The 27,989-nt window shown below is 37.6% G+C and overlaps 1 protein-coding gene across 2 annotated transcripts in view; it reads right to left on the bottom strand.

Annotated features, from left to right (window-relative positions):
• Positions 1–27,989, bottom strand: part of UTP20 (UTP20 small subunit processome component) — a gene marked incomplete at its 5' end in the record, with an annotated part of 91,156 nt that overhangs the window by 6,370 nt on the left and 56,797 nt on the right. For both annotated transcript variants that reach the window (XM_079715022.1, XM_079715023.1), the window contains 25 exons: positions 1,317–1,449; positions 1,927–2,058; positions 2,780–2,962; positions 3,096–3,165; positions 3,555–3,634; positions 5,456–5,566; positions 5,984–6,115; positions 6,351–6,521; positions 7,791–7,907; positions 8,716–8,857; positions 9,552–9,718; positions 11,032–11,199; positions 11,933–12,031; positions 15,291–15,447; positions 15,656–15,795; positions 17,027–17,316; positions 20,076–20,158; positions 20,415–20,554; positions 23,074–23,211; positions 23,802–23,942; positions 24,277–24,432; positions 25,759–25,911; positions 26,013–26,063; positions 26,260–26,403; positions 27,491–27,578. In XM_079715022.1, the coding sequence (XP_079571148.1) occupies positions 1,317–1,449; positions 1,927–2,058; positions 2,780–2,962; positions 3,096–3,165; positions 3,555–3,634; positions 5,456–5,566; positions 5,984–6,115; positions 6,351–6,521; positions 7,791–7,907; positions 8,716–8,857; positions 9,552–9,718; positions 11,032–11,199; positions 11,933–12,031; positions 15,291–15,447; positions 15,656–15,795; positions 17,027–17,316; positions 20,076–20,158; positions 20,415–20,554; positions 23,074–23,211; positions 23,802–23,942; positions 24,277–24,432; positions 25,759–25,911; positions 26,013–26,063; positions 26,260–26,403; positions 27,491–27,578 (3,386 nt within the window). The remainder of the gene's footprint in view (positions 1–1,316; positions 1,450–1,926; positions 2,059–2,779; positions 2,963–3,095; positions 3,166–3,554; positions 3,635–5,455; positions 5,567–5,983; positions 6,116–6,350; positions 6,522–7,790; positions 7,908–8,715; positions 8,858–9,551; positions 9,719–11,031; positions 11,200–11,932; positions 12,032–15,290; positions 15,448–15,655; positions 15,796–17,026; positions 17,317–20,075; positions 20,159–20,414; positions 20,555–23,073; positions 23,212–23,801; positions 23,943–24,276; positions 24,433–25,758; positions 25,912–26,012; positions 26,064–26,259; positions 26,404–27,490; positions 27,579–27,989) is intronic.

Raw genomic sequence — 27,989 nt, 5'->3', positions numbered from 1 at the left:
CCAGTTTCATAAGAACTAGCTGAAGACTCAAGGAGATAAGGTAGCATTAACAACTACAATTTCTAAACTAAAATTAAGGTAAATATATACATGCGTACATATTCTTTTCTCATAACTATTGAAATCAGTGGCTCCAAGTAGCTGACTGGAAAGGTATCATTTACTGAGATGTTCTATGTGCCAGGCATAGGCTAAACGTGTTACACATATTACCTGATTTAGACCTCACAACAGTTCTGTGAGGTTGGAACTGTCATTCCCACTTTATAGTTCCAGAGGGAGCTAAGTAACGTGCCAAGATGTAACAGGCAGAACCAAGACTGGGCCCCAATTTAATCTGGCCCCAGAGCTCATATCCTTAAACATGACCCCTTAAACTATCTTAAGGATGAGCCATTAAGATCATACTCTTATGCTACAGGGCCATTCTCCACATACCACACTTGAAACGTACAGTAGAAAAACCTTGTGGTAACAGACTGAAATTCTAAATGAGCCATCTCATATCTGAGTTTTAGTCTCTGCTGCTTTATTTCATGAAGATGGTTTTACTTTTTTTTCTATATGAACCTTTGTACTTATCTCAGTGGAGCCATACCAGAGTAGGCCATATAGTAACTTAGTAACTGGATTATTTCTCATAAAATCATATGAGTTCTCTTAAAACAAGTGGGTATTTAAAACATTCATTGCAATGTCTATTTCCTACTGATTAATCAAAACTAAAATGCTAAATTAAAAATTCCAGGATCTTATTTTTCATTTAAAGAAATGAATTTTATTTCATTTTATTTTATTTCATTTAAATAATATATAACTTAAATATTCCCACAGAAGTGAAATGGTTTAGTAAATTATGGCACATTTATACTATGGATTATTTATAGCCATTTAAAAGGATATCTATTAAGTATGTTACAGTACTATAATATGCCTACTTAGGTATAAACAGGATATAAAAGTTTATATGGAATTATGCAACCTCAAAAAAAAAAAACCTATGGTTATTTGTCAAAAGGAAGACTGGATGGAAATGTATAACAAATAATCAAGTAGCAAGGAGGACTTTGGGAAATTTTTTCCCTTCTTTTACTCCTCCATAATTAATATTCTTATTTATAAATGAAATATATTGTTTATGAGGATACATATATACATGCGTATATTATTTGTTTGTTTTTTCCCCCAGAAAAAAATATTTTCACTGTAATCAATCTGCAAGGGCCTTTTAAATCTTTTTCTCATGGACTTTTCCCCTGACATTATATATTTCTAAAGTGTTTATTTTTAGATTTAAATAAAAAGGAAATACTTACTCCAGATTTTACTCAGAGTCTCAGAGGGCTTGATAAGCTGAATAATATTACATCCCTTGATGAGTTTAGTTATCAGGGTAAGAAAACTAAACAGAAGGCGATCTGCAGCTTTTTCTTCAGTCTCTTCCATGATCTAAAATTAGGAGGGATGTTAAATCAATTAAGACAATAATTTCAAAGTATTTGATGGACATTTTTACTCCAGGATGTACATCTATACCAGGGTTTCTCAACCTAAACACTGCTGACATTTTGGGTCAAATAGTTCTTTGCTTTGGCAGGCTACCCTGTGCACTAGAGGATGTTTAGCAACATTCCTGGCCTCTACCCACTAGATGACAGTAGCATCCCTCTACCCTCCAGTTGTGACAACCAAAAATGCCTCCAGACATTGCTGTCTCCTGGGGGGCTTAAGAAACTTTGATCGTCGTATACTATGGAAGATAACTTACTTTAATCTTCATTTTAAAAAGAAGATAGAACTACACTGAGTTCTTGCTTTTATTAATAAAAAAATTTTTGAACTCAAATAATATTTAATCTATTAGCTATACCACCTCAAGTAAAACTATTAAAACAAGCAAGTTTTACTCCCTAGCAAATAACTTACATTTGTAAAGTTTTCAGGATCAATTTCCTTTTCAATCACACGGAGAACAGTTCCAAGTCTTCTCTCAAAAGTGACTCCTTCACTTTCCACAAACAAGCCACAGATCAGGGCAGCTAGCTGTCTATTTAAGCTCTACCGAAAATAAAACCATCACAAGACAATATCAGCACAACCTGGGAAGCTGTTTCCAAAACTGTAAAATGAAGGTGGGCATGACTCTGTCCTCAGTAGTTCTTTATGATACCAGAAGTCAACAGAATGTGGATTTTTGGTGGCTAACATGAAAAATATAGAGAAATCGTCACCACCCAGAACAACATTAAAAAAAGTGGTGTCCACTGAATAATACATTTTTTCTCATTTTTAAATTAAAAAAAAAAAGGAAGAAGTTTCAGCCCCCCAACCCCATTCTGATTTTAATACTTAAAGCCAATATTAAGTTATGACATGAGTTGTTTATATTGCACAAAGATGGGCCAGTGATGATGAGGGTAGAGTCAGCAAGTGGTTATAATTATCGGCAAAAGTTACATCCTATAAATTGTATAAGCAAAATTGGAAACAAAGATATTCATCAATGGGGATTGGTTAAGTAAATTATAATACATTCATGTAGAGTAACTGGGTGACATTGACCTTGTAGTAGGAATACAGGTGATTTCTGTTACTCTCTGTAACTCCTTATATTTTCTGAAATTTTACTGTAAGAATATATTATTAACATAATCAAGTAAAAACAATAAAGCTATTTGGGAAAAACTAATTCAACAATGTATAATATGTATTGTTATTTAAAGTATGAACACCAAAAGCTCAGACTTTTCTTTGCAGTATGACTAAAAGCAACCCTAACCTTCTTTGCCCCAAACCAGGTGGTAACCATATCGAAGAGCCAATCTTTTTTCTCAAGGCTGATTTTACTGAGTAAGGATTTGATTGCCATGGATGCCATCTTTTTACACATGGCAGAGTCATCGTTCACCATCATCAGACAAAGAGGAATAAAGAACATTCCACAGTTCTCGTGGAGCAGTCCCTGAAAGAAAATAGACACTTATGAGCACACTCAGACTGGAATTCTCACAGATGTCCTACAAACAGAGGACCCTGGGCTCCCGGAGCCACAGCTTGTTAACAAACACAGAGTTTGTCTTTGTGATTCACGGTACCTGAGGGAATGTGTCAAAGAGATAAGCGATCATTTCCAAGGCGGACTCTCTCCCGGTCTCATGTTCATAACTAGGGTAAGAACATTAGAAGGACTTGTTAGTAACTTTAAAATTTACCAATAATTATTTTTAAGAATTTAAAATGTTGTCTCAAGGTGTCTTAATGCATGTACTTACCATGCTACTATGCAGTTGTAAATGTAATTTTGTTAGATTTTTACTGTTCTCCTAAGTGGACTCTAATGACAATCGAAGGTCAGAGTGAACTGAAAAGCAGCTTGCAGACCTGCTATATGAAGCCATGCACAGTGCTTGACAATCAAGTCAGTGATTCATAGGACAGCATCCTCAAAGGATGTGCCATTACATTTCAGCTTTGTTCTTTTCAAGACAGTCCACACATTAAAAGGAGAGAAGAACCTACCCCACTGCCCTGTGTAGTTTATGGCTTCAACTTACTTCAGTTGAGCGAGCATGAATTCCAAGTTTGGTCGCAATTTGTCACCCAGGGGATAGTCAAGAATATATTTCAGAAAAACCTAGGAACAGAAGTCACACAAGAGATTATTTGGATCCTGTCCCTCCAGGATTCCTCTTTCCTAAGCTGCTTTCTGGGACACACTGGTAGGCTACAAAGACCTTTCAGAAGGGTGATCAGTTAGGTGAAGTCCACCTCTTGAGTCAATAACTGTGCCCCTCCTCTCTCCTCCCACTTCACTTCCTCAGGTCTTGCCTGATTAAGCGTCAAGTCCTGGCCCACCATTAGCATGGCTGTTTAGGGCTCTAAATCTCAGCTCACACACTGGCAGCTCATCTCTCTGATAGGAGGCTGTGGTGAACTGAGTATGGACTGTGGTTCAACCCTGTATTTCCCCTGAAATAATAACAATAATAGAGATAATACTACTAACTTTTGCATTTACTAAATCACTTCTTTGTGTTAAGCACTGGATTAAGTGTTTCTTGGTTGGTTTTCATTACTTCCTTAGGAAGTAGGTAATATGATCCCATTTTACAGATGAAGAGAATGGAGTTGGCAAAGAAGGTAAGCAACTTGCTCAGGTGACACTGCCAGAATCCCATGCCTAGCCCATCTGCATCCAAAGGCTCTGCTTGCAAACTACTGTATTATTCAGCTTCCTTTATTAATAAACTGTGAGAACTAAGCACATCATTTAACTTACCAAGGCCTGTTTTTCCCCAACCATAAAATGGTGGTACTGTTTCTTTCGAAGGATAGTTACAAATAGAAGTCATGTATGTAAAGTGCTGGGCATGCAGCTAGTGCTTAATAAATAGCAGCTGGCCCTCCTTCTTCCTAAATGAGTTAACTTTTCCTAAAGATGGCCTCTGCAGCCCAAGCCCTCCTTTAACTTCGAGTTCATATTTCCAATTCAGACCCTTCCATTTCCCGGGTTGATATGCACTCACAAGGACAAATGTATGAACACAAATCTGCTAGTGTCACTCCTCTGTCTACTGATTTCACTGGCTCTTTGTTATTCTTAGAACAAAGCCCTAAATCTTTAACAAGACCACAAGGTCTTGCCTGATCTGGCCCCCTCCCCTGTCATTCACCTTCAACAAGCTAAGCTCTTACCCACTTTAAGGCTTATCTTCCTTAGCCTGCAAGGCTAAGACTTATTCTTCCTCCAAACTTTGCTTATATGCCAATCCTCAGGAAAGCATTCCCCCACTATTACTTTAGGGTGGTCCTCCACCATGTCATGTGCTCTTATCATATGCTCTTCCATACTTTGTCAATTTTAAGAAGCACAGTTTTCCACATTTTAACATATCTGAAATTGGGATGTCTTACAATTGATGCCATCTTACCACTGTCATAGTTTTTCTTCCTTCCTTTGAGGTATGTAAGTAATGGTGTGTCTTGTAAGTGATGAAATACAACAGTACTTTCTTCCTCCTGGCACCTAGGATGTCTGTAATTAAATAACTACTTGTGGGATTTCTGCTTTGCGCATCTCTGCTATAGGATAGACAGGGACTATAAAAATTTTGTTAACCACTCTTCCAGAAATACCAGGTACCCAGTGATACACATTAAGTGGTCAATGACTGGACCACTGGATGGAAATCTTTGCTGCAGGTTATCATGCTGCAGAAGGAAAATGTATTTCTTCATCCATCTGAAACGTGCCACATATGGGCTATATTAAAAATGTTTTTTATACTGAAAAATGGCCTTACACTTGGTATGTGAATGGGCTCCTGAGTCTTAGAATAAAGCAACAGTATGACACAAAGTCTTCAGAATTCAGTGTTGACATCTCTCTACCTAAAAACCAAACAGAGAAGGCAGGGCCCAACCCTTGCCATGGGAATAAGCTCTCTCTACAAACCTGTCTGCACTGGACTCTGACAGGTTCGTTTTGTGCAGAAATTGCCAGCTTGGACACTTTGCGCATGACATCATCGATTTCTGGAACCAACAACTTTCTTGATAAAATGGCCTAAAATACAAAAGGAAAAGACATACTTATTTCATGTTTTACTGAAGATGGCCTGTTGTTTACTAAGCTGACCTGATGTTAAAAGCAGTCACAGGCAGTTTTCAAACATAATGAAAGTATCTCCACAAGAAAAAGAACATAAACTTAAAAATGGTTAAAATGGTCAATTTTATGATACATACAAGCAGACTACATGTATTTGTACAGAATTCTCTGGAAGTTTAATATAGAGCTCATGTTCAAACATTTTAATAAGCAGATATGTTAGCTTATAATTAATCAATCAAATCATAATAATCTTTATAAATTAATTTCAGAATTATCTACAGCTAGTCAGAACACTATGTTCCATGTTATTCTAAATATCTGACATGAGGCTCATTCACTGCACAATCCAACATTCTGGTGACACCATACCTTCAGAAGACCAAATGCGGTGGCTTGTCTTGTCATATCATAAATGTCCTCCTCAGCATATGCTAGTAGAACTTGAAGCTGCTTTTCAGTTATCTGGTAAGACTTCACTTTCTTCACAAGTATGGTCACACACTGCAAGTTATAACAGTGAGGTTAACAGCCAGGACATCCCACAAATCAGTATACAGTGGAATGATAAGGACTCAACACAACAGCAATGTTTTTTCACACAGGATACCAACACTCTGGCCTTAGCAAATTAATTTGGAAGAAATTTTGACCACGACCACAAAAGATGATGAGGAAAAGTAACTTTGATGTTAATCCTGGTCCTGGCTTTTTCTAAGTGCAAGTGAAAACACCTCACCTTGAAACAATTTACCACCAGGTGGAAATTCTGGCCCCTGGCAGCCCCGAGTTTTGCATAGTCCTTCAGCAGAAGGAAAAGGTGTTTCATTAGCTGTTCCGCTTTTGTTTCTGTGGAAGGCAGGGGGAACCTCAAGATCCAGATCAGGCATTGTAAAGCACCTGTAATCACCTGAAAAACAAAGTCAGACAAAGCCAATCAATTGATGAAGTGACCAAACTCAACAATCCAGCACCTAAGGCTGTGTAGACATTGAGCGACCGAGTTGAAGGAACGAAGCGCTCTGCCAGTCCACTCAGGGAGAACTGTGCTAAAAGTGTAAGGAAATAGGGACATTTCCTCTTCCCTGTTGTAGAACTCACTGCTGCTCCATAGCAGTAAGTGAAGGTATATCCCAAGCAAGTGAGAAAAGGTGCTCATATTCTTAACCTATTATGGGTAAATGATTAGATAGGCTGGCTAATTTTAGCATTTTTTTCCCTGAAAAACACATTATAAATGCCTTTCCAATTTTCTAGAACGGTACTTCAATTTAATCCATTCTTATTAAGCTTATATTATGTACACAAGGCACTCTACAGAGTGTTAGAAATACGATGATAAAAAGGATGCCTTTCCGCATTTAAGGAGCAGATAGCTGAAATTAAGCACGGGAACTATGACCTATAATTTAATATAGTTAAGTGCAGTGCCAAAGGTATGAAAAAATGTGTTGGGACCAAGTGACTACAAAAGAATCCCTGAACCTCCAGGCCAAACCTTCTAGATTACCTAGACCAGCTGGTTCACCTCTACCTAACAGACCCCTACACTCTGGTTGCCGGGATGGCCTTATTGGGCTGGATTAGACGAAGATAAAGCAAAGAGCTCAGGAGTCAAAAAGACCAGGGCTTAAAACCCAGCTCTGCAGCTTATTACCTGTTTGACCACAGAGTTGTTAAATACTTAACCTCTTGGCACCTTTGCTGTAAAACAGGCAATCTGAGAGAGTGGGAAAGGTGCGGGCTTCGGAGCCTGACAGACTGAGTCTTACATCCTAGATCTGTGATATGGGGCAAGTCACTTAGCCTAAGGCCTGGATTTCTCATCTATGAAAGAGACACATTAATAATATATGCATCATGGGTTGTTATGAGGATTCACAGTAGTGAGCAGTAGCAACAAGGATGATGACGACGAGATGATGATTACTGCCGTGGGGACAGCACCACTCACCCTCATGAAGTTGTTGTGAGGATCAAATGAAGGGCTTTTACAACTGTTAAGCGCTACCTATTATTATTAAATTGCTGTTAAGGGAGCCATTTAATGCAGAGAACAGAGGTAGTTCATGATGTTGTAAATCTCTTTAAAAACTCAATCATCTTGTGAAGCACGAGGCTAGAAACAAGTTCTAGGTATACCGCACAGCACAGCTCCCGCGAAGGAACAGATGCTCACCTTCACGTCCATGGAACCCAGGCAGTCTATGAGGAGAGACATAAAAGGATCCAACATTTCCAGAACATGTTCACTTGAAGACTTGATCTTGGAAGTCTTCAGACTAAGATGCAACAGCTAGAAGATTTAAAAAGACACTTCACATCAGTTGCCCCTAAGACCAAATGAGTGAGGTAAAGGTGAAATGATTTTAAGAGACCAATGTGAAAGGTTAAGATGCTTCTATTTGAAATTATAAAAAGTGTGAAGAAAAGGGAACCACCTGGGAGAGTCTCAGTAAGTGAAGAAGGTGGGAGCTCACTGTGCAGCTGAGATTCGAAGTTCATTTACCAAATGGTTATTACTCAGCATCTGCTTTGATTCCAGGTACTGGCTTGGCGTGGAGGACATGGCAATAACCAAGATCAGCAGGGTCACTGCCCTCACGGATCTTAGCCAGGATGACAGACTCTAGGGAATAATTCACTATAAATGCAGGGTGCTGTGAGAGTTCTGGGGGGACCTGGGCAGAGGGAGGAGTAGATGGTGAGGTCCTGGGGTGGGAAAAGTGTGGTGACTTTAGAGAACTGAGGGGAAGCCACGTGTACAGGATGAGGCTATGCCCTTGTGGCCCAAATGAAGGACAGGGCTCTCTCCTGGGAAAAAAGGGAGCCAATGAAGGATTAAAAAAAATATATACAATAAAACGATCACATTTGTGTTTTAAAAAAATTTATAGTAGTTCAGAGGTGCACACTCATGGGCAAAGCAACAGTGAAAAAGCACTGTAAATATTAGGTCAGAATCATTAATTCTGAGAAAGTTATATCATCAAAGTAAGTACCAGCATTTCCAGCGGAAATGAGCAGTACTGGAAATTCAGTAGAGGATTAAAAGGCACAGACTCAGTGTGTGCAGCAAGTCTCACTTTAAGGTTAATTCTTACCCGAAGTCCAGACTCAATAAATATGTGCATGTTGGTTTTCTTGCTCACAACAGCTTTCTGCCCGCCTCGAACTGGAGTTGGGGGGAGCAGAAGACAACTCTGGGGTGGCAGACGTGGATCTGGTGCAGGGGCCGCTGGATTTCTGTCAATCAAGTGGAATGAAAACTAGTAGAAGGCACACTGTATGCTGCATCCCTGGAAGCTACTATGGCCCCTTCTGGTGAGGTGAGTCCAGTACCAAATAATGTGCTCTTTGCTGTGGGTTTTTTTCCCCCTTAACCACAAGACACTGAAGAGAGGATTAGGTTGTTGATCAAAGTTTCTAGAACCCCAGAAACAGAGGTCAGAGGGATGAACACACATTTAAATGAAGATGAACAGCAAGGGGACACTCCCTTCCTTTGATTTCTGAAAACAAATGCCAAGGAGTCTCTTTCAGAATACAGAAGCAAAATTCAAAGGAAGTTTACAAATAAGGTATTTAAAATCTTTGGAGGTCTAAATCTCTGATCAGAACAAGAAGTATATATTTTAAGTCTATCCCAACTTTGATTCAGTAAATATCTAAAACAAGTGGTATTAAGTAAATGTCAAAATAATTGGTTGCCTTCACAGCTACCACATTCAACAGAAACAATCTTGTGTTGACATGTATTACCTGGAAGGCCCTCAGCCCAAACACCACAAAGTAGTGCCATCTTACAACTCAGATAAATATACCTTTTTTTCCCTACTAAAGCAAATTATTAAATGAACCCACTTAAGAGTAACTGAGTACTGAATGGCTTATTAGAAGTATGAACCTAAAGGATAGTTGGTTTTTTTTTCAAACTTACTTTTCCTTCTCTGTTAACAGGGGTAGATTTTCGCTGACCAAACCATAACTAAGCAACAGAATGGATTCTGCTGTCATTTCCTGGTTTACAAGTAATCCTGCTATGATTCGACGTAAGGTTTCATGAACTTTCCGGGCCAGTTTTAAACTCGTGGTATTTTGCAAGATCTAAAGGCAGACATAAATGCATGCTGAGGTAACACAGAACTGCATTTTGATTTGTTATAATAGCGGTTTTCTTTTATATATTTACTTTTTAAATATGCTTTTTGCTAATTAAAAAAGAAACACATTCTTAATAAAATTTCAAACATAGATATAACATATAAAGTCAAATATACCCATGACCTCAGCCCCAGAGATAACCACTGCCAGCTGTGTATGCCGCTGGATTTCTTGTGCCTCCTTGGCACTCTCTTTGTTGATGAGGTCTGGGCACAGGGCTGGAGATAGGATGTGACACTTGGAAGATGTCAGCCTTCCAAGTGCATTAAATGGGGTGGTTTATAGGCAAGCACATACACATAACACAACATCAACAAAATGCAGTCACTACTCACAGGAAACCATGCTAAGGAAGTGGTGTGACGGCCAGGCCTCAGGGTTGGATATTATTTATTGGGCCAAATCAGAGGAACTTAATGGGACCCCAGCACCATCAACCCCAGTACAACCCTCAGCATGTCATAGCTATTCCCCTGCACAGGACATGGATTAGTAACTTTGATTACCTTGGAGGGACTTGATAATTTACATGGAAAATAAGTGTGCTTTGTCAACTCTTTTTCATCCTCAAAATGTATCTAACATTCTTAGATCAGGCTCAGATAAGCTAAATGCATTCTAGGAACAATTAGGGAGTTAATCTAGCACTAAACATGTGGAATTAGCACAGAGAACACTATGAAGGTAGGTAAATAACAGTCCCTGCCCAATAGGAAAGGCAGAATGAAAATGGTGGAAAGAATATGAGATTTGGATCAGAAAGATCTGGAATTAAATCCTGACTTTTCTCCTTAGCTATGTTCCTTTCTATCTAAGCCTGAATTTTCTCATCTGTAAGACGGAAGTACTGTCAATCTCAGGGGACGGTTGTGCAGATTAGAAGAGATAATGAAGCACAGTGATAAGAACATGGGTATCTGTTCAATAAATGCCAGTTCTCTTCCTCCTGGCAATCTGGGAGCAGCAGTCTGATTCCAAAGGCTATGTTCTTAGCTGCTGACGGGACCCAGCTGTATAATTCACCTGTAGTTCAATTCCTGTTGCCTTTCCTTTTGCATCTCATGGTTTATATCAGGGACTCTGATTCTTGGATCAGAATCCAAGAATCAGAATCAGCGGAACCAGAATCCACTGAGCTGCCAGCCACATGGTACTGGTGCCCTTGGCACCAAAGCAAATCATGATGCTCAAGGCTCTTTTCAAGAACTCATGATACTGTAAGGTGGGGATCCCCTTTATTACATTCAAGTCCTTACCTCTTTTAGTGGAAGGATAAGTTTTGTAACCTGATCTTTTCCTACAAACTTGCCCAAGATTTCATAAGAATCATAACTCTTGCTTCTTCGTGCCTCCATGACCTTGGAGAGGATCTGCTTTACTTCCTTTTCTTCAGCAATGGCACCAAACAACTCATGGTTAAAAATCTTTAAAAGAAAAAAAGCCAAATGGCAATTATGTGCACTCAGCAACTTATACCAATATAAGCAGTCTTTGAAAATGAGTGGTATGTCCAAGTCAAGGATTAAAATTAGACAATAGGAATTGCTATTAGATTTCACTTTTTTCAATGTAGTTTAGGGACCAATTACTAAAAAACAAATACAGAAACACTTCAAGGCTTACACCAATGGAAAACAAAAGAAAAATACCAGGTAGATTTACATATATAATTGTATAATATATAAACAGGCACTTCTTTGATATTATCAAAGAGTAGCTTAATTTCTCTTTAAGAAATTCTCATATTTGTAACTTATCAAAATTAATGCATTTAATTAAAAAAGTAGTGTCTACATTTTTAATGAATAAACAAACGATTGTGTGCCAAATTTAATGTCTTTCTAATCCTACCCCCCAAATTATATTATCTGATTTTAAATTGTTATTAATTTTTCACTATTCTAAATAAAGCTCTAATGAATATACTTTTGTACAAACCCCAGATCACACCTCTGATTTTACCAACTCAAGACCTACTAGCAATAGCAGAGTGCCCATCTCACATCACTTGAGTCTCAACTTTTTAAACCTCTGCTAGCCTAAGAGATGAGAGAGTACATTATTTTCATATTTATAGACTATTATTTCTTATTTTGTGAACGGATTTGTGTTCTTTGACCTCTTAAAAAAATTAGAATTCCTTTCTCTAAATCTTACCTCAATCATTATATCCAAACAAGAGTCCAAATTCCCAACTTTCAGCTTGTTGGTGAGGCCTTGCAGCAACATGTAAACAGTGAAAGTTAGCACATGGACCTAAAACGAAATGTATAGTAAGAATATGGATGGCTAAGAACACCAAAGTAGAAAAAACAAGATTCAGAAGTACGGCGGGTGCGCACTCAGGTTATATATCTGTAATTATTGCAGGGAGAAGCTTTGACAAATGACACATACTTATATCACTGCCTAAAATCCTTTAACCAGATGGTCCCTTTGTGGAAAAGATGCTCAGAAACACAACACCATGCTTAGGTTCTATTATTGTGACTGAATCAGGCCAATGATTTATAAAGAAGAGCACAAGTCTTGAACTTTTAAAAACCAACCTGTGAATTAAGGAGGCTGCCAACGTTGAATGTAGTCAAACCTGGTACAAAAAGTGTTATGAAGGAAACAAGTTTTCGCCCTTCACAGTGATCACAGCTAACATCCCTTAGAGCTTCCTATGGGCTAGGCACTGTATTAATACCTCACATGTACTGAATCATTTAATCCTCACCCACTCTATCTATGGCATAGGTGCTACATTATCAGCATTTTCAGATGAAGAAGCTGAGGCACAAAAAGGTCAATCAAACTTGCCCAAGGTCACATGAATAGGAAATGGTGGAGTCAGGATTTGAAACCAGGTGATGCCAGAGTATACAGAGTACACAAAAGGGTGTATTCTGTATACTGCTTCTGGTGCTGTAAGTTATCAAGGTAAACATCAGATAATGATCATTCACTAAGAAAATACACCTGGCTGTCAATATACAGATTGGATTTTAAAGGCATAATTTCATATGTATCTACTTATGATCTTTAAATACTTTTACATATATAAAATATTTGCTGAGGACTTTATATAATTTTTAAAAATCCTTTTGGAGGGGTGAAGAATGAAACTCGAAGAGTACAACTTTGGTTCTGTCTACATGATTAATACTAATACCCGAACTGCTGTTCTCTCATCCTTATTTTACTTACTTTAACGAATAATGAGACAGACTGGAAGAACAGGTGGTTAAAGAAAAAAGGGCTACTTGTTTAAATACCTCAGGTGCTCAATTAAATGTGTGAATGAATCCTCAAAGACAGCTGTACTGTATGCATCCTGGTATGCTCAGTGCCCAAGAGCACCTCACAGAAACTAGCCATGAAATACAGGCTGGTTGAAAGAATAAACATGGACACTGACAGGGGCTCCGGTTCCAGGTAAGATGGAGAAAGCACACTCTATCCTGTCTCTCCCACTGAGTGCAGCTATAAGCCCCAGACAGGATGCACAGAGCTGCAACTGGGGAAGAACACCAGAGTGCAAGTACCACCAAACTCCCAGTGCGTTTACCCGTTTTCTATACAGTTATAGACGTGGGGACTGCAGTAGCCACAACACTGCTGGGAAACCTTCCTTTCCCATTGGGACTGCAGTTCTGAGAGGATGGGCCAACTAGCTGCTTTTCTCCTTCTCTGTCTTGCCACCACTTAGCCTCTGTGTGGGTACAGCTGTGGGAAGTGCATGGCAAAGTGGGAGAAATAAAGCCCCAGCTTTCCAGCTGGAGGTGTGAAATAAGTGGAAAAATAATGTGTTAGCAAAGAATCAGAAGATATAAGGGACTAAATGGAAGCTTTACAATGGAAAAAACCAAACAGACCAATAATTGAAATAAGAAAATTTACTAGATGGGTCCAATAGCAGAATGGAGATTAAAGAGGAAGGGGTCAGTGAACTTGAAGATGAATCAACAGAAATTATGCTATCTAAACAGAAAGGAAGGAGACTGAAAAAGAAAATAAAAATGGAGCCTCAGCGATGGATGGGACCCCCCAAAAAAGTCAAACAGGAGTCCCAGGAGAGGAGAAAGAGTGCAGTGCAGAAAAAGTATTTGAAGAAATAATGGCTAAGAACTCACCAATGTTGTTGAGAAGCTCAACAAACCTCAAACAGGGTAAACCCAAAGAAATCCACATTCATAATCTAACTGCTGAAAAATAAAGACAAAGTCTTTAAAGCTGCCAGAGAAAAATAATGCATTACTTAGAGGGGAAGAGTAATTTGATTATTCATCAGAAAGGCCAGAGGAAGGCGCATGACACTTTTACAGTGCTGAAAGAAAAGAAATAACTGTCAATGCAGAAGTATATATCCAGTGACAACATCCTTCAGGAATGAAGGTGAAACAAAGACATTCACAGGGGAAGGAAAACGAAGAGCATCCGTTGCCACGACACTTGCTCTATGAGCTTGCCTAGACCAAAGGGAAATGATACCAGGAAGAAATCTGGAAATTCAGAAATGAAGGAAGAGCAGTAGAAATGATAAATATCTGGGCATATTTGAGGATTAAAAGCAAAAACTCTAACGCTGCTTGATAAGTTTTCAACATATAAGTTTTCATCAAAGTAGTACATAAACAACATAAACAACATAAACAACTTTTAAACAAAGGAAGGGTGAAGGGATCTATAGGGTAATAAGGTTTTTATATTCCACTTGAAGTGGTAAAATACTGACTCTAAATAGATTATTAAAAATTAAGTATGGATATGGTAACCTGGAGCAACCACTAAAACACTATACAAAGAGAGACAGTGACAATGAATACTGATATTTTTAGTGTGTTACTTATAACCTATAGAATAGGAACCTACCTATGAACAAATTAGGACTTGGAAGGTCAAGCTAACTACCAGAAGTCTTGGCTGGGTACTTGAGAAAAACAAGTTGCAGTGTTTCTCAAACTTTAGATCACTCAGGGATCTTATTAAGATGCAGATTCTGTAGGTCAGGTGTAGGGTCCTAATCATACTTCTAACAATCTCCCAGGTGCTGCTGATGCCACTTGTCTGGGGCCCACACTTGGAGTAGCAAGACAGCCAGGTAACTACTCAAAGAGCTTTGCATTCCTCCTGGTGCTCTTATTAATTTTATGACATGTCATACATTTCAACTCTTAAACAAATGTCTATGTTCTTTATTGTTCACATGTGTGGCCATACGTTCAATATACATTCAATAAGAATTTTATTAAGAACTCAGAGAATACAAAACTTGATATCAAGTGATTTGAGAGAAAAACACAGGTTATGAAATGCAGGTCTACAAGGATCTTTTAAAAAATTAAATATAAGGGCTTTTTAAAAAACAGATTTTTTAAAATACTGATTAAAATTTTTAAAATATTCTTGCTTGCTCTCTCAGTAGATCAACTTTACAAAAGATAGACCCGAAGTATCATGACTTAGTGTTTAAAGTGCAACTATTTGAACCCCAACCCAATTTGAATATAAAGTACATGATGCAATTTACCTGATAGCCACGCACAAGGGTAGTCTGTAATTCTTTTAAAATATATTGTAGGTAATGCACACCCAGATCCTCTATTATTTTTGCGAGAGTGCTGCGAGCAATGTCTCTGATTTCCTGTGCTCTGTTCTTGAGGAGGGCACACACTTTCAGCAAAATACTAGAACATGAGAAATTAATTGACTAATTAAATTAACAGAACCAAATAAAAATATAAATATCCTTTTGTTTCTGAATTACTCATAACCCAAATTATGCCAATTAGGATTCTAAATTACAGCAAATTGTGACAGTACTTCTCTTCCTGACAAAAGATAGAACCAATTTTTGAGTTTCACTGAACTTTTCTGATTTGTCACACAACATACCTTGGCAGATTAGCTTCCATAACTTCCTGTGGAAGGGACTGCATTAGTTTAACCATGGCAAAAGCTAAAGGAACTCGAACTACTTCTTCATCATTCACAACCTTTGATTTTATGAGTTTGTGTTCTTCTTCTCTTTTAGTCTGTAAGAAAAATTTAGGTTAAACTAAAACAAAAATAAATGGATTAGGGACCTACCAACACTACAACCTTGCAGTTGAAAGATAAGCTCTTTTGATATATCTTATATCCATTTCTAAGTTTAATGTCTTAAAAAACAAACTCAATTATACAATTTGATAACCCTCCAAAAATTATAAAAATAATATGAATAAGAATATTCTTTTCAAAGGAGCAACCAACCAATCAATCAATAAATAAAACCAAGTATTCACTGATGTGGGGTTAAGACTGCTGCTGTGTAATATTTAAAAAGTCACATAAAATTTGTGTTAATTGGGACTTTCAGGTGTTTAAGTGACATCGATGGTACATAAAAAATATGGTGCCTCAAATAAACTTTATTTACAAATATACAAAATGATGAAGTTGGTATTTTACATCAGGGGTTGGAAAACTTTCTGTAAAGGGTCAGATAGTAAGTAATTTTGACTTTATGGCCGCTATTGAAGCTACTCAATTTGCTATTGTAAGGCAAAAGCAGAATTAGACAATATGTAAATGAATGGGGTGTAACTGTGTTCCAAAAAAACTTTATTTACAAAAACAGGCTGCAAGCTAGATTCAGCCCATGGGCCACAGTTTGCCAGCTCAAGTTTTACACTGAGAAGGAAAGGCTCTGGCTTCATGAGAATGCACTCCTAAAATGTTACCCCTATTAAACAAGAAAAAGATGTATTTTTGTTTTCTTCCTTTTTTTTTTTTTTTTTTAAATTTTTTGTTCACGCTGCATGGCATGCGGGAATCTTAGTTCCCCGACCAGGGATCAAACCCACGCCCCCTGCACTGGAAGCATGGCGTCTTAACCACTGGACTGCCAGGGAACTACTGAAAAAGATGTATTTTTGAATAGCAGAGAAGTGGCCAAGAAGTAGAAAAGGGAAACATACTCTAATTTTTAATAACCTTTTTTGGAAATGGGAGTCATCTTAATATCTACTTTGGAGATAGAAAAGCATATATCTACCAGTATCAAAATCATAATGAAGAAGAGACATTACTACCTTAGCTGTACGAGATGAACCTGAAGATGATGAGATAAGAGAAGGGAGATGAACTGTGAAATGTAGAGATAAAAGAAAACCCAAAAGCTGATGTCAATCCACATAGTTATTAGGAGCCTGAGTCTGACAGGGCCCCACGGACACCCCACAGAGTCACACAGACCTGCTGGGCCCCAAACAGAATGATTACCGTAGATGCCAGACATTTATGGAGCCTGGGAAGGATGTCCCCAGTTATGGTTCCTTGGATATTTTTAATTGTTTTCTCCAATTCTTCCTTATTCCAAGGAAGGAAAGAGATGGACTTTGTGACACACTCGGATTCCTTAGCTGCTGTCCCTTCACAATCATCTGGGTCAGGGTTTTCTAGCTCTTCATGCTTGTCTGACAAAGTCTTACATCCATCTTTCTTCTCATCCTCATCCATATGCTCTAATTCCATGGCTTCATGCTCTGGCAACTCAATCTCTTCTATGGTGTCTATGTTTAGTAAACAACAAAAATCACTTTAAATTAAATAAGGAAACAACACAGTTGTGTTAAGTAGTCTTTTCTACTAACATCTAATAAAAAGTATCACTGACTATAAGGGCAAGATAAGGGTTGAGGAAACAGCAGTAAATAGAGTGTTATGGTCCTTCATTTTCTTACAGTTAGCCTAATGAGGAATAGAGACAAGTAAACCGATAATTATAAAAAAAAAGTGTGGAACAGTAAGCAAGTACAGGGTACTTTGGGATCACATGGAGAGGCTGGGGGGAGGAGGGCTCTTAACCAAAAGAAAGCTTCCAAAGTACTGTGGTTGGAGGTTTCCAAAAGCAAAAACCTACATTCATGAACATGAAAATCCTAATGGCAGCCAACAAGTCTTATGCAGAAACGTATCTTATTATAGGATTCAATTTATTAAAGAAACTGGGCAGTATTGTAGAGAAAGTCCAGACTTGGCTCTGCCAACAAGCCATGTGACTATAGTCAATTACTTAACACTCCTGGGCTTTGGATTCTTCACCAGTAAACTGTAGATGGCACCTACTTGCAAGGCTATTGCTAGGATTAAATGTGACAAAGTCTATACTGTACCTAAAATATATTTCTGACACTTCATTGACTTTCAAAAAAATGATAGCTATTAGTCTTCATTTTTTTTTTACTGGCCGTGTAGCTTTGGGAAAGTTACTTTACTTTTGAATCTCAATTTCTCGTGTCAAAAATATGCAGTAACCAAAACCTAAGGTTCTTGTAAGGTCCTTATGAGGACAAATGAGATAATGTCTATAAAAGCACATTTCACAGTAGATGCTCACTAACTGTTTCAAACTCCATTCATACCTAAGAAGAAAACAGTGAAGTGAATTAATATTTTAATTTTTTAACGTTTCTGTTTATGCAAAATTTCAAAACGCAGATTCAATTGACTGAAGATAAACTAAGGGGCTTTAGTACATTAATTATTTAAAACACAAATGGTTTCTACAAATTCAAAACAGTTTTTCTCTTCATCAGTGTGGCTCTTGAGTGATTTGATAATGAATCAAAGAATTAGAAAATTTTGAGTAGGAACACTGCAGTAATGCAAACTAAGGGCCAAGATATTTCAATGTCTTTAGCCAAAACAATTAGAATAAATACCTTGGCCTACTTAAGTGTTTATTCTTTTCCTTATTTTTCTGTGATGGCTAAATCCTTCAGAGTCTGATGTTCAATATAAGCAGTAGTAGTAGGTATCTTTACCTCATTCTGGTTTTAAAGCAAAGGCTTTTAATGTTTTACCATTGAGTATGGTGTTTCATTAGGTTTTTTTTTTTTGGCCACGCCACACGGCATGCAAGATCTTAGTTCCCGGTGCCCCCTGCAGTGGAAGCGTGGAGTCTTAACCACTGGACCACCAGGGAAGTCCCATCATTTATCTGGTTGGTTGGTTGGTTATCTATCTATCTATCTATCTATCTATCTATCTATCTATTTAGGGCTGCATCAGGTCTTAGTTGTGGCACGCGGGATCTTTAGTTGCGGCGTGTGGGCTTCTCTCTAGTTGTGGTGCACGGGTTTTTTCTCTCTCTAGTTCTGCCGTGGGCTCCAGAGCGCGTGGGCTCTGCAGTTTGTGGCACACGGGCTCTCTTGTTGAGGCACATAAGCTCAGTAGGTGTGGCACGTGGGCTTAGTTGCCCCATGGCATGTGAGATCCTAGTTCCTCAACCAGGGATCAAACCTGCGCAACCTGCACTGGAAGGTGGATTCTTTACCACTGGACCACCAGGGAAGTCCCCCATCATTAGGTTTTAAAAACACATCTTTTAACAGGTTAAGGAAATTTCTATCTATTACTTGTTTGATAATTGCTTTTATTATGAGTGGATATTGAATTTAATCACATGTTCCCCCTGTGTCTATATAGATGATCACATTTTTTTGTTTGCTAATGTGTTAAGTTCTATTAACCAATCACCAACTTCATGAGTTAGTGGGGGCTTCCTCTTTTTCAGTCACCTGAAATAGCTGATATAAGGTTGAAATGATCTATTCCTTGAGTGTTTGTAAAACTTGCCTATAAAACAGTCTAGACCTGGCATTTTCATCAGAAGAAAATTTTTAACTACAGATTCAATTTCTTTAATCATTAGAGATCTTTTCAGATTTTCTATTTCTTCTAAAGTCAGTTTTTGTATTTTATTTTTCTAAGAACTTGAACATTTCACCCAAGTATTCAGATTTATAAGTGCAAAGATTACAATGTTATTTTACCTTTTTCATTTAATTGTGATCTTTTAAAATTCCTAATATTTATTATGCCTTCTATTGTCATTGGTCAATCTTGTCAGAGGTTTGCCAATTGATGATCTTTCAAAGACTGATTTTTATTTTTGATGATCCTTTCTGTTGTATCTACTTCATATTTCATTAACTGTTGCTCTAATTTTTAATTCTTAGACGTTCTTTGCATTCACTGCTTAATGTTCTTTCTACACATTAAGGTGATATAATTGAATTTCTGTGCAAATAATCTACAGGTCAGATTTTTTCACCCATACAATTTAGTCTGGACTTCTCTACTGTTAAATAAGTTTTTTACAAAAATACTCAAACCATTCATTTTAACTTCCTCTTGACTCATTCACTGGTCACTGCTATAAGGGCAGAAAAAGGGAGTAAATTGAATTTTGCTATCTTTAATTCATGATCATAAAGTATCCAAGGATAGGAAGGAAATCTAGTTTAAGAAAGTTTAAAAAACTTACTCTCTTCCCTCTGAAGTTTTCTCATTTGTTCTTCCAGAGTTTTGTGGTCAAAGTGGAATGCTTCTAACACTATCACTAGCAAACTGTTAAAAAAATTTTCACAGAAATGTTCATTTGATTAATAATATCACTTGACTATTAAAAAGAGAGGAAAGTTAAAGACTTATAAACATTAAAATTATTTTTACCAGTCTTAGGTATTTTTTCAGTTTAACAAGTCTTAGTATCATCTCACTGATACAAGGTAAAAGTAAACTGAGATTGTACAAAGGTTGTTTCAGAAAATAATCCAAAATTTACATTTTAACAACAAAACAAAAATAAGCAGTTTGACCATACCTGACACCCAACTTTTGATTGATCTGTCCCGCCTGTAAGACATGAATGAAATGTTTCAAGTAATATATATATGCCGACCAAGAGAGATGTTTGCAAATAGCTCCAATAACCTCTGTGGCAGCAATGGTTATATTTTCATGCTGTAAAACAAATCAAGAGCATCAGTGAGTATCTGCAAATAAAGTACACAGCTAACTTGGTGCATTAAAAAGCTTAGACAGTAGGGGATCAGCAATTACAGAAAGGAAAGAATGCCCTAACTATACTCCATTGTTTTCTCCTAGCTCTAGGAAAAGATGCTGTCAATGAAAGGAATGACATCTTCCTCTCATTAAAGGATATTAACACATTTTGTTTTCTATTCCACTCAGACCTCCCTGACTGGTTCAAGCCTACAGACTGAATGAAGTAAATTCAATGTGTAGAAGTTGACAAATGTCAGAATCAACCACAGATTGCACCGCTGAGCATTCGTAAGTACGATGCAATGGAGACAGCTCTTCCAGACCACAATGGAGAACAGGAGCTGGATTTACCCTCACACCTTAAACCAGAAAAGTAGACAAAAATATATGAAACAGTTTTCAGACTTTGGACATCAAATAGTGCAGGACAGTGACTCCTGAGAGAAAGGAAACATATGAAATGAGCCGTATAGTTACCCCAATTCATTGTGTGGGGATAACTGTCAGGTCATAGCACATGAGAAGAAACCCAAAAAGGGCCCCATGTCTCCCTGAGTTAAGGGGGCAGAGTTGAGGCTGTGGAGCTAGAGTCCTCAGGGCAGAGAACCAGACAGGAGAGAGCTACACAGAGAAAAGCTGCCCAGAGAAAGAGCTCCTTAAGCTTCAGCTGAGAACTGATCAGTACACACAAGTAAGGAAGAGACAGGGAAAGAACCACCAAAAAGGAAAAGATGAAACACTCATCTAAGACCACACAGGGATGAGAATAGATCATGTTCCTATCAGCCAGAGTAAAAAAACCTCATGATACATGAAGCATTAGGTATTCAGGTACTCAGAAAGTTAGTGCCTCGATGGTGGGTTCAAATAAGCACCAGACTAAAGGCTGCTCCTGCCTAACAGAGCTTAAAAGTGAGCCTCAAAAGGACCAGACAGGACTTCCCTCGTGGCACAGTGGTTAAGAATCCGCCTGTAGGGGCTTCCCTGGTGGCGCAGTGGTTGAGAGTCCACCTGCCGATGCAGGGTACGCGGGTTCGTGCCCCGGTCTGGGAAGATCTCACATGCCGCGGAGCGGCTACGCCCATGAGCCATGGCTGCTGAGCCTGCGCGTCCAGAGCCTGTGCTCCGCAACGGGAGAGGCCACAACAGTGAGAGGCCCGCGTACCACAAAAAAAAAAAAAAAAAAAAAAAAAAGATCATAGATTTAAACCCAACCATATTAATAATCATATTAAATGCAAATGGTCTAAAACCAATTAAAAAGCAGAAACTGTCAGATTGGATTAAAAAAAACCCAAGATTCAGCTATATGCTACCTACAAGAAATCAACTTTAAAAGTAAAATCACAAATAGGTTAAAAATAAAAGACTGTAGAAAGGTATACCATAACAATACCAATTAAAGCTAAATATAATTAATTTTTTTCATCTACACCTCTTTCCTATTTTACTGCCATCTAACTCTGAGCTGCTTACTGGCTCTTCAAACTGGAATTTAGGGATACATTTTTTTATCCACTTAAGAAATTCTTAAAAATTTTTTGAATATCCTGAAGTAACAGAGGAAACCTATCCTTGAACAAGATCATATAATCAACAGTATAAATTCAAGTCACAAATCCTGATATTATCTCAGTTAGACTTAAATATTTATCAAGTCTTTACCAAGTGCCAGGCACTGTTCTTACCCACTATGAGGTATAAAAGTGAAGACATTCTGAGTTCAAATACCAGTTCTGACTCTGTATGTTTTTGAGAAAGTTCTATAACCTCACATATTCTCAGTTTACTCCCCTATAAAACAATGATAGGGCTTCCCTAGTGGCGCAGTGGTTGAGAGTCCGCCTGCCTGATGCAGGGGACACGGGTTCGTGCCCCGGTCTGGGAGGATCCCACATGCCGTGGAGCGGCTGGGCCCGTGAGCCATGGCCGCTGAGCCTGTGCATCCAGAGCCCGTGCTCCAAAACGGGAGAGGCCACAACAGTGAGAGGCTTGCGTACCGCAAAAAAAAAAAAAAAAAAACAATGATAACAGTCCCTACCCCGTAAGGTTGAGTTGTTGTGAGGATGAAATCAGATTACATATTAAAGTACTTAGTATTGTGTCTGTACCTGATATAGAGCTAAAGAAAAGGCAGCTGTTGTTTATTTCATTTCTTATGAGCCATTTGGGAAAACACTGAGAATTAAAGCCTATGATACAAAAATAATAGTATGCCATCTTAGTAACGTGATCATTTCTAAGAGAGGAAATATTCTGTGGTTGGCCTTTGTGAACTAATAATAGCAAAAATAAAATAAAAGCCACCATATTTAGAGCAAGTGCCAGGCACAATTTTAAGGGCTTTAGAACTATTCTAGGCCTGTAATTATGGTGACAATATCAGTATGGATGCCACCAACCCCATCTACACTTTGGAACAGTGTGTCATGGTACAAGGAGAAGCTTACTGGTTTCTAGATCTAATGCCCTACCTTGATCATTTTCTCATCAAAAATTGGAGCCATGGCATAAGGCATGATGTAATTCTGAAGAGATTTAGAAGACAGCACAATTTTGCCTTCCATTAGTTGTTTTGCCAATTTCTTCAAGGCTCTTGCTCTTCTGTGGATCTACAAGTCAGATAAAATATGAATTAGTTACTAAATAAACTCACCTACAACCAGCTCCATTTCAGTATCATGTTCCTCTTCCATGAAAATATTAAAAGAGTGAAATAGTCCCTGTGTTACATGAGCAAACACTTGTGCCTTGATTTGCTTTCAGAGACATAATCCATAGTATTTCTTTACCAATGGATCCTAGAGCATTTAAACTTCTTAGGAAATGGCAGGGAAAGGTGACACTATTATTGTGGTTTGTGATACCACCAAGGAAATCAGACCCCAGGAAACAATCATCTCCTATGCAAATTTGATGATCACAAAGACCAAGGAATGAGAAGCTCAGAACTTTCTGGAAAATTAAAATATATCTTTTTCTTTTTTTTCCTTTTACTTTTTTTTTTTTGGCCACACCGTGCGGCTTGTGGAGTCTTAGATCCCCGACCAGGGATTGAACCCCGGCCCTTGGCAGTGAAAGCACAGAGTCCTAACCACTGGACAGCTGGGGAATTCCCTAAAATATATCTTTTTAAATGAGACAGAACGGTTTGAAATACTTGTTTATAGACAAGAAAAAAAAAAGCAGAATTGTTTTCTACCTGAATGTGCTTCATATTCTCAAAGAAGTCCATTTCTGGATCATGGCAATCAGTTAGCTGTACCAAGTCTTTAAATTCTGGTTGATCTGGAAAGGTTTGAATTAAACAGGAAAGCAGCGTGGTATAATCTTGTTGAATACTCTGAAAACATGGAGTTGAGAAAAAAAAAATTTTTTTAATTTTAAAAAGAATTTGCTTCTTAGGTAATACAAAGAGACACCAAAAAAGTCATTACAATTTTTTAAAAAGTAAAACATTCCCACTGAAACAACAAACTATATAAAATCAGAAGTGACTACCCTCTTCTCTGTTCCTACTCCCCTGTTAAAAGTTTGCTGAATATTTATACAATCAAGTATTTTAATTAAGTGTACTAAGCCTGACTGCTTTTCTACACAACTATAGCAGAGGAAGGGAAAAACAAAAACAAAAACAAACCCCACAGACAGTAGTACTTAATTGCAAACCCCAATACCTCTGTCTGGCTCTTCAATCCTTTCCTCAATTTCTCCAGGAGTGAACGATGAATGACTTCTCTATATTCTTTCTCTGTGACATTCAAAGCAGCAAGCTTTTTGATGATATTCATCAAGCACATGCTTGCATTATCGCTTAAAGACATGTCTCCTAACTGGACACAGGAAGAAACCCAAATTATTCTGTATAATAACTATAATATTGAATATTATTTCCCAATGAAAGAGTTTATAATATTTAGCCACTGTTCTGTATAAAACTCTCTATTAAGAAATGTCCCACAGGTACTTCATACTTAAGGAAGAACCAAACATAGGGTTGTGAGGAATACAGTAAGTGACTTTGAAAAGTCATGCTTACTGAGAAGTGTCAGTAATTTCAGAAAATACTATGAGATGTACTATTTTTTTATTACTGATTTTGCCTTTATTTAGAAATTTGGTATTTTATCCGTCATGGATTTTTTTTTCTTTTTTTTCATTTTTTATTGAAGTATAGTTGATGTAGAGATGTACTTTTTAATTCGCTTTATTTCTCAAAGCAAACAGAACAAAAGGTTCACTAAAGCCAGTTTTCAATATTCAGAATCAGGTGATCACTTACAATGACACAGTTGGCTGGTATAATTTTGGTTAGCTGCTTCAGAGTTCCTGGTTTAAGGAATGTAGGTTGTGAGTGTAGAGAAACTATTCCCAACTCAGCCAACCAGGCAGTGATTCAGGATCCCTCATGGTGAAATTTGATAAGATATATGAAGAATGAGCTCAAATGGGGAGATTACTTTTTCCTATATTACTTAATCCTTAATATCAGATGAACAACTATAAAATGCCACAAAAAGATTACTGATGCCACTACATAGTTAACTATTAACCAAGGGTTTCATTTTCCACATTTTTGAGTTTTAATTCATTTTAGCAACATGGCACTTAATACAGTTGCAAACCCCTTTTATTTCTACTGTATCAATAAAAGAGGGCAAACTGTTAAATAATATAGTTACATAACTTAAAAATTTGATATTTAACTGACACACTATGAAATTCGCCCTTTTATTGTACAATTCAATGGTTTTCAGTATATTCAGAAGGCTTTACAACCATCACCACTATCTAATTTCAGAACATTTTCATCACCCCCAAAGGAAACCCATTAGAAGTCACTCTCCCCGTTCCTCCCGCCCCTCACAGCTCCTGGTAACCACTAATTTACTTTCTGTCTCTGTGGATTTTCCTATTCTAATACACAGCTTTTCGACTTTTCAAAGTGCTTCCACATATATATTATTTTATTCAAAATATCTGCCTTTCAAATCATGAGCATAACAGTATGGTCTTTGCCGAACAAAATATTCTACAACCAAAAGAAATTTTATATTAAACATCCCCTCCCCCTCCAAACCAAATTAAGAAATGAGGTCATTTAGTCATATTATCAAAACAATAAAAAAAATTCATAAATTTTTGCTATAAAAACCTACCTCCATGTTATAGAAACAGTTATGCATAACAGGAATTAGGTAGTTAACGTCCATGGTTTGCATCTCTTTAATGTAAGAGGTGATGGTCTGGAACGCTGAGAAGCGAACATCAAAGTTGATATCATCAAGATGTCTTTGATCAAAGGCGTTAAGCTATGAGAAATGCCATTGAAACCATATAAATGAAGGTATATAAATCTTAAATAAGGATAATAATACTTTGGAGGCAAGAGGCATAAGATTTTCTTTCTTACCTTGACAACATCAGTAATATATTTTAATCCACTATCAAAATCAGAAAGAGTCTAAAAGGAATGAAAGCAGTATATTATTAGTGAATAAAACCTTAACTTGTCTGCCCGCCTCCCTCTGACTCCCTGCCACACTCAGATATATATGGAAACACCAAAGCAGCACCAAGCAAGCTGCTAATATGCATTCCACATCATAGTTATCTTTTGAAAAAGGGGTGATTTTGGGGTAAAAATGAATATTACAGACCTGGAAAACTGTACAAAGCAACTGTCTTGACAACTTGTTCTTAATAACTGAGAAGAGTTTTGCTAGAGGCTTGAGGAAGCTCGTAGGCTCCAGACAATGTTTCAACAAGTTTTGTACTGTCACCAGAATATCAACCTCTGTATCCTTAAGAAAAAATATTGAGAGAAATCATATTTCAGTAATTTATAAAACTGGTCAAATTGGCTTTAATATATTACAGCACAGAAAACAAATAAGTATAAATAAGAAGTAAAAGTAGTAGTACTTAGAAAAGTTATTTCATAGTCTTTTAAAAGTTCTTAGCATTTTAACTTAACCAAAAACCTATAATAGTGTCCATTAAGAGTTTCTTCCTTTAATTCTAATAGGAAATATGCATGGTTTTGAAAAATAATTTCTTCTATTTTCTAGTTAAAGAGCCAAGAAAAATGAACTTGCTGAGGAAAAATACACACTTCTGGTTGTTCACAAATCTGTGGTCTCCTAAACTGAATTACTATAGAGTAGGAGTCATTCAGTATAACTCCTAAGGCCTTATAAATGAGTGTGCAAAATGGGAAGACTCTTTTTTTTTTTTTGGGGGTACGTGGGCCTCTCACTGTCGTGGCCTCTCCCGTTGCGGAGCACAGGCTCCAGACACGCAGGCTCAGCGGCCATGGCTCATGGGCCCAGCCGCTCCGCGGCGTGTGGGATCTTCCCGGACCGGGGCACGAACCCGTGTCCCCTGCATCGGCAGGCAGACCCTCAACTGCTGCGCCACCAGGGAAGCCCGGGAAGACTCTTTTAATCAAGACTGAACTACGGTTTGAAAATCATATCAGAAACTCTAAACTATGCCTGAATATTAAAAGTCTGACGTTTCATTCAGTTTGCCACTGTCACCATATTTAAGATCAATGCACGTCTCAGGTTGCAGATTTGTTATTGATCAAAGTCAGAGAGGGGAAAAAATCCTGAAATGGATTAGAAGCTAAACAAAGGAAAATAAAGGGTTTAAGACTTTTACTGTAATGGTAGATGATGAGGTCTCCACCTTCTCGCCTGCCCCCATTCCTCTTCCTGTCCCAATTTTTCTCCTCTGTTTTCAATTTTATGTTTCTGTATGAAGTCTTTTCACAAATACTCTGGGATAAATACATCACAGAATCTAACCAATAAAATTATTGTTTACAAATAAACCTAATAATAAAGTGCCACTTCAAAGACAAATAAATATGCTGTGAATTCATGCCTGAGCAATATTGCCACGGTGGAGGAAAGGCAGGAGCAGTGTAATGAGCAGAGAACTTTGTTCTTTTTCTTTCATAAACTTGCTGATCCTGGAGAAGGAAAAAAAAATGGAATATGTAAGGAAGATTTATAAGTTAAGAGTATTTCTCCAAGAAGTTAAACTTTTCGTAAAAAAACATCAGTGATGAAAGACCCTGGTGGCTTTTAAGTTATGTGTAAAAAGTTTAACTCAGTTATTTAGCAGTGCCCACTCTTATTTCCCTCCAACTTCAGGTTGGTGGCTACTATTCTATTGCTTTTGTAACATCTGATTGTGTAGGTGGGTTATAGTAAACTCCAATCCTATAATTAGTAATTGATAATTACTTATTTCACAAGGAAACAACATTTTAAGTGCTGAGACTTGTTTTAGGCTTTACATACAACATTTCCATATAACTCCCAAAACAGACCTATAATGTGGGAATTATTAACCCCACTTTGCCCAGAGAAAACTGTGG

Source organism: Hyperoodon ampullatus (assembly GCF_949752795.1).
Source record: "Hyperoodon ampullatus genome assembly, chromosome: 11".
In the NCBI taxonomy this organism is placed as follows: domain Eukaryota; kingdom Metazoa; phylum Chordata; class Mammalia; order Artiodactyla; family Ziphiidae; genus Hyperoodon; species Hyperoodon ampullatus.
The sequence above is the reverse complement of the archived record's forward strand: the minus strand, read 5'-3'. Positions and strand labels throughout refer to the sequence as shown.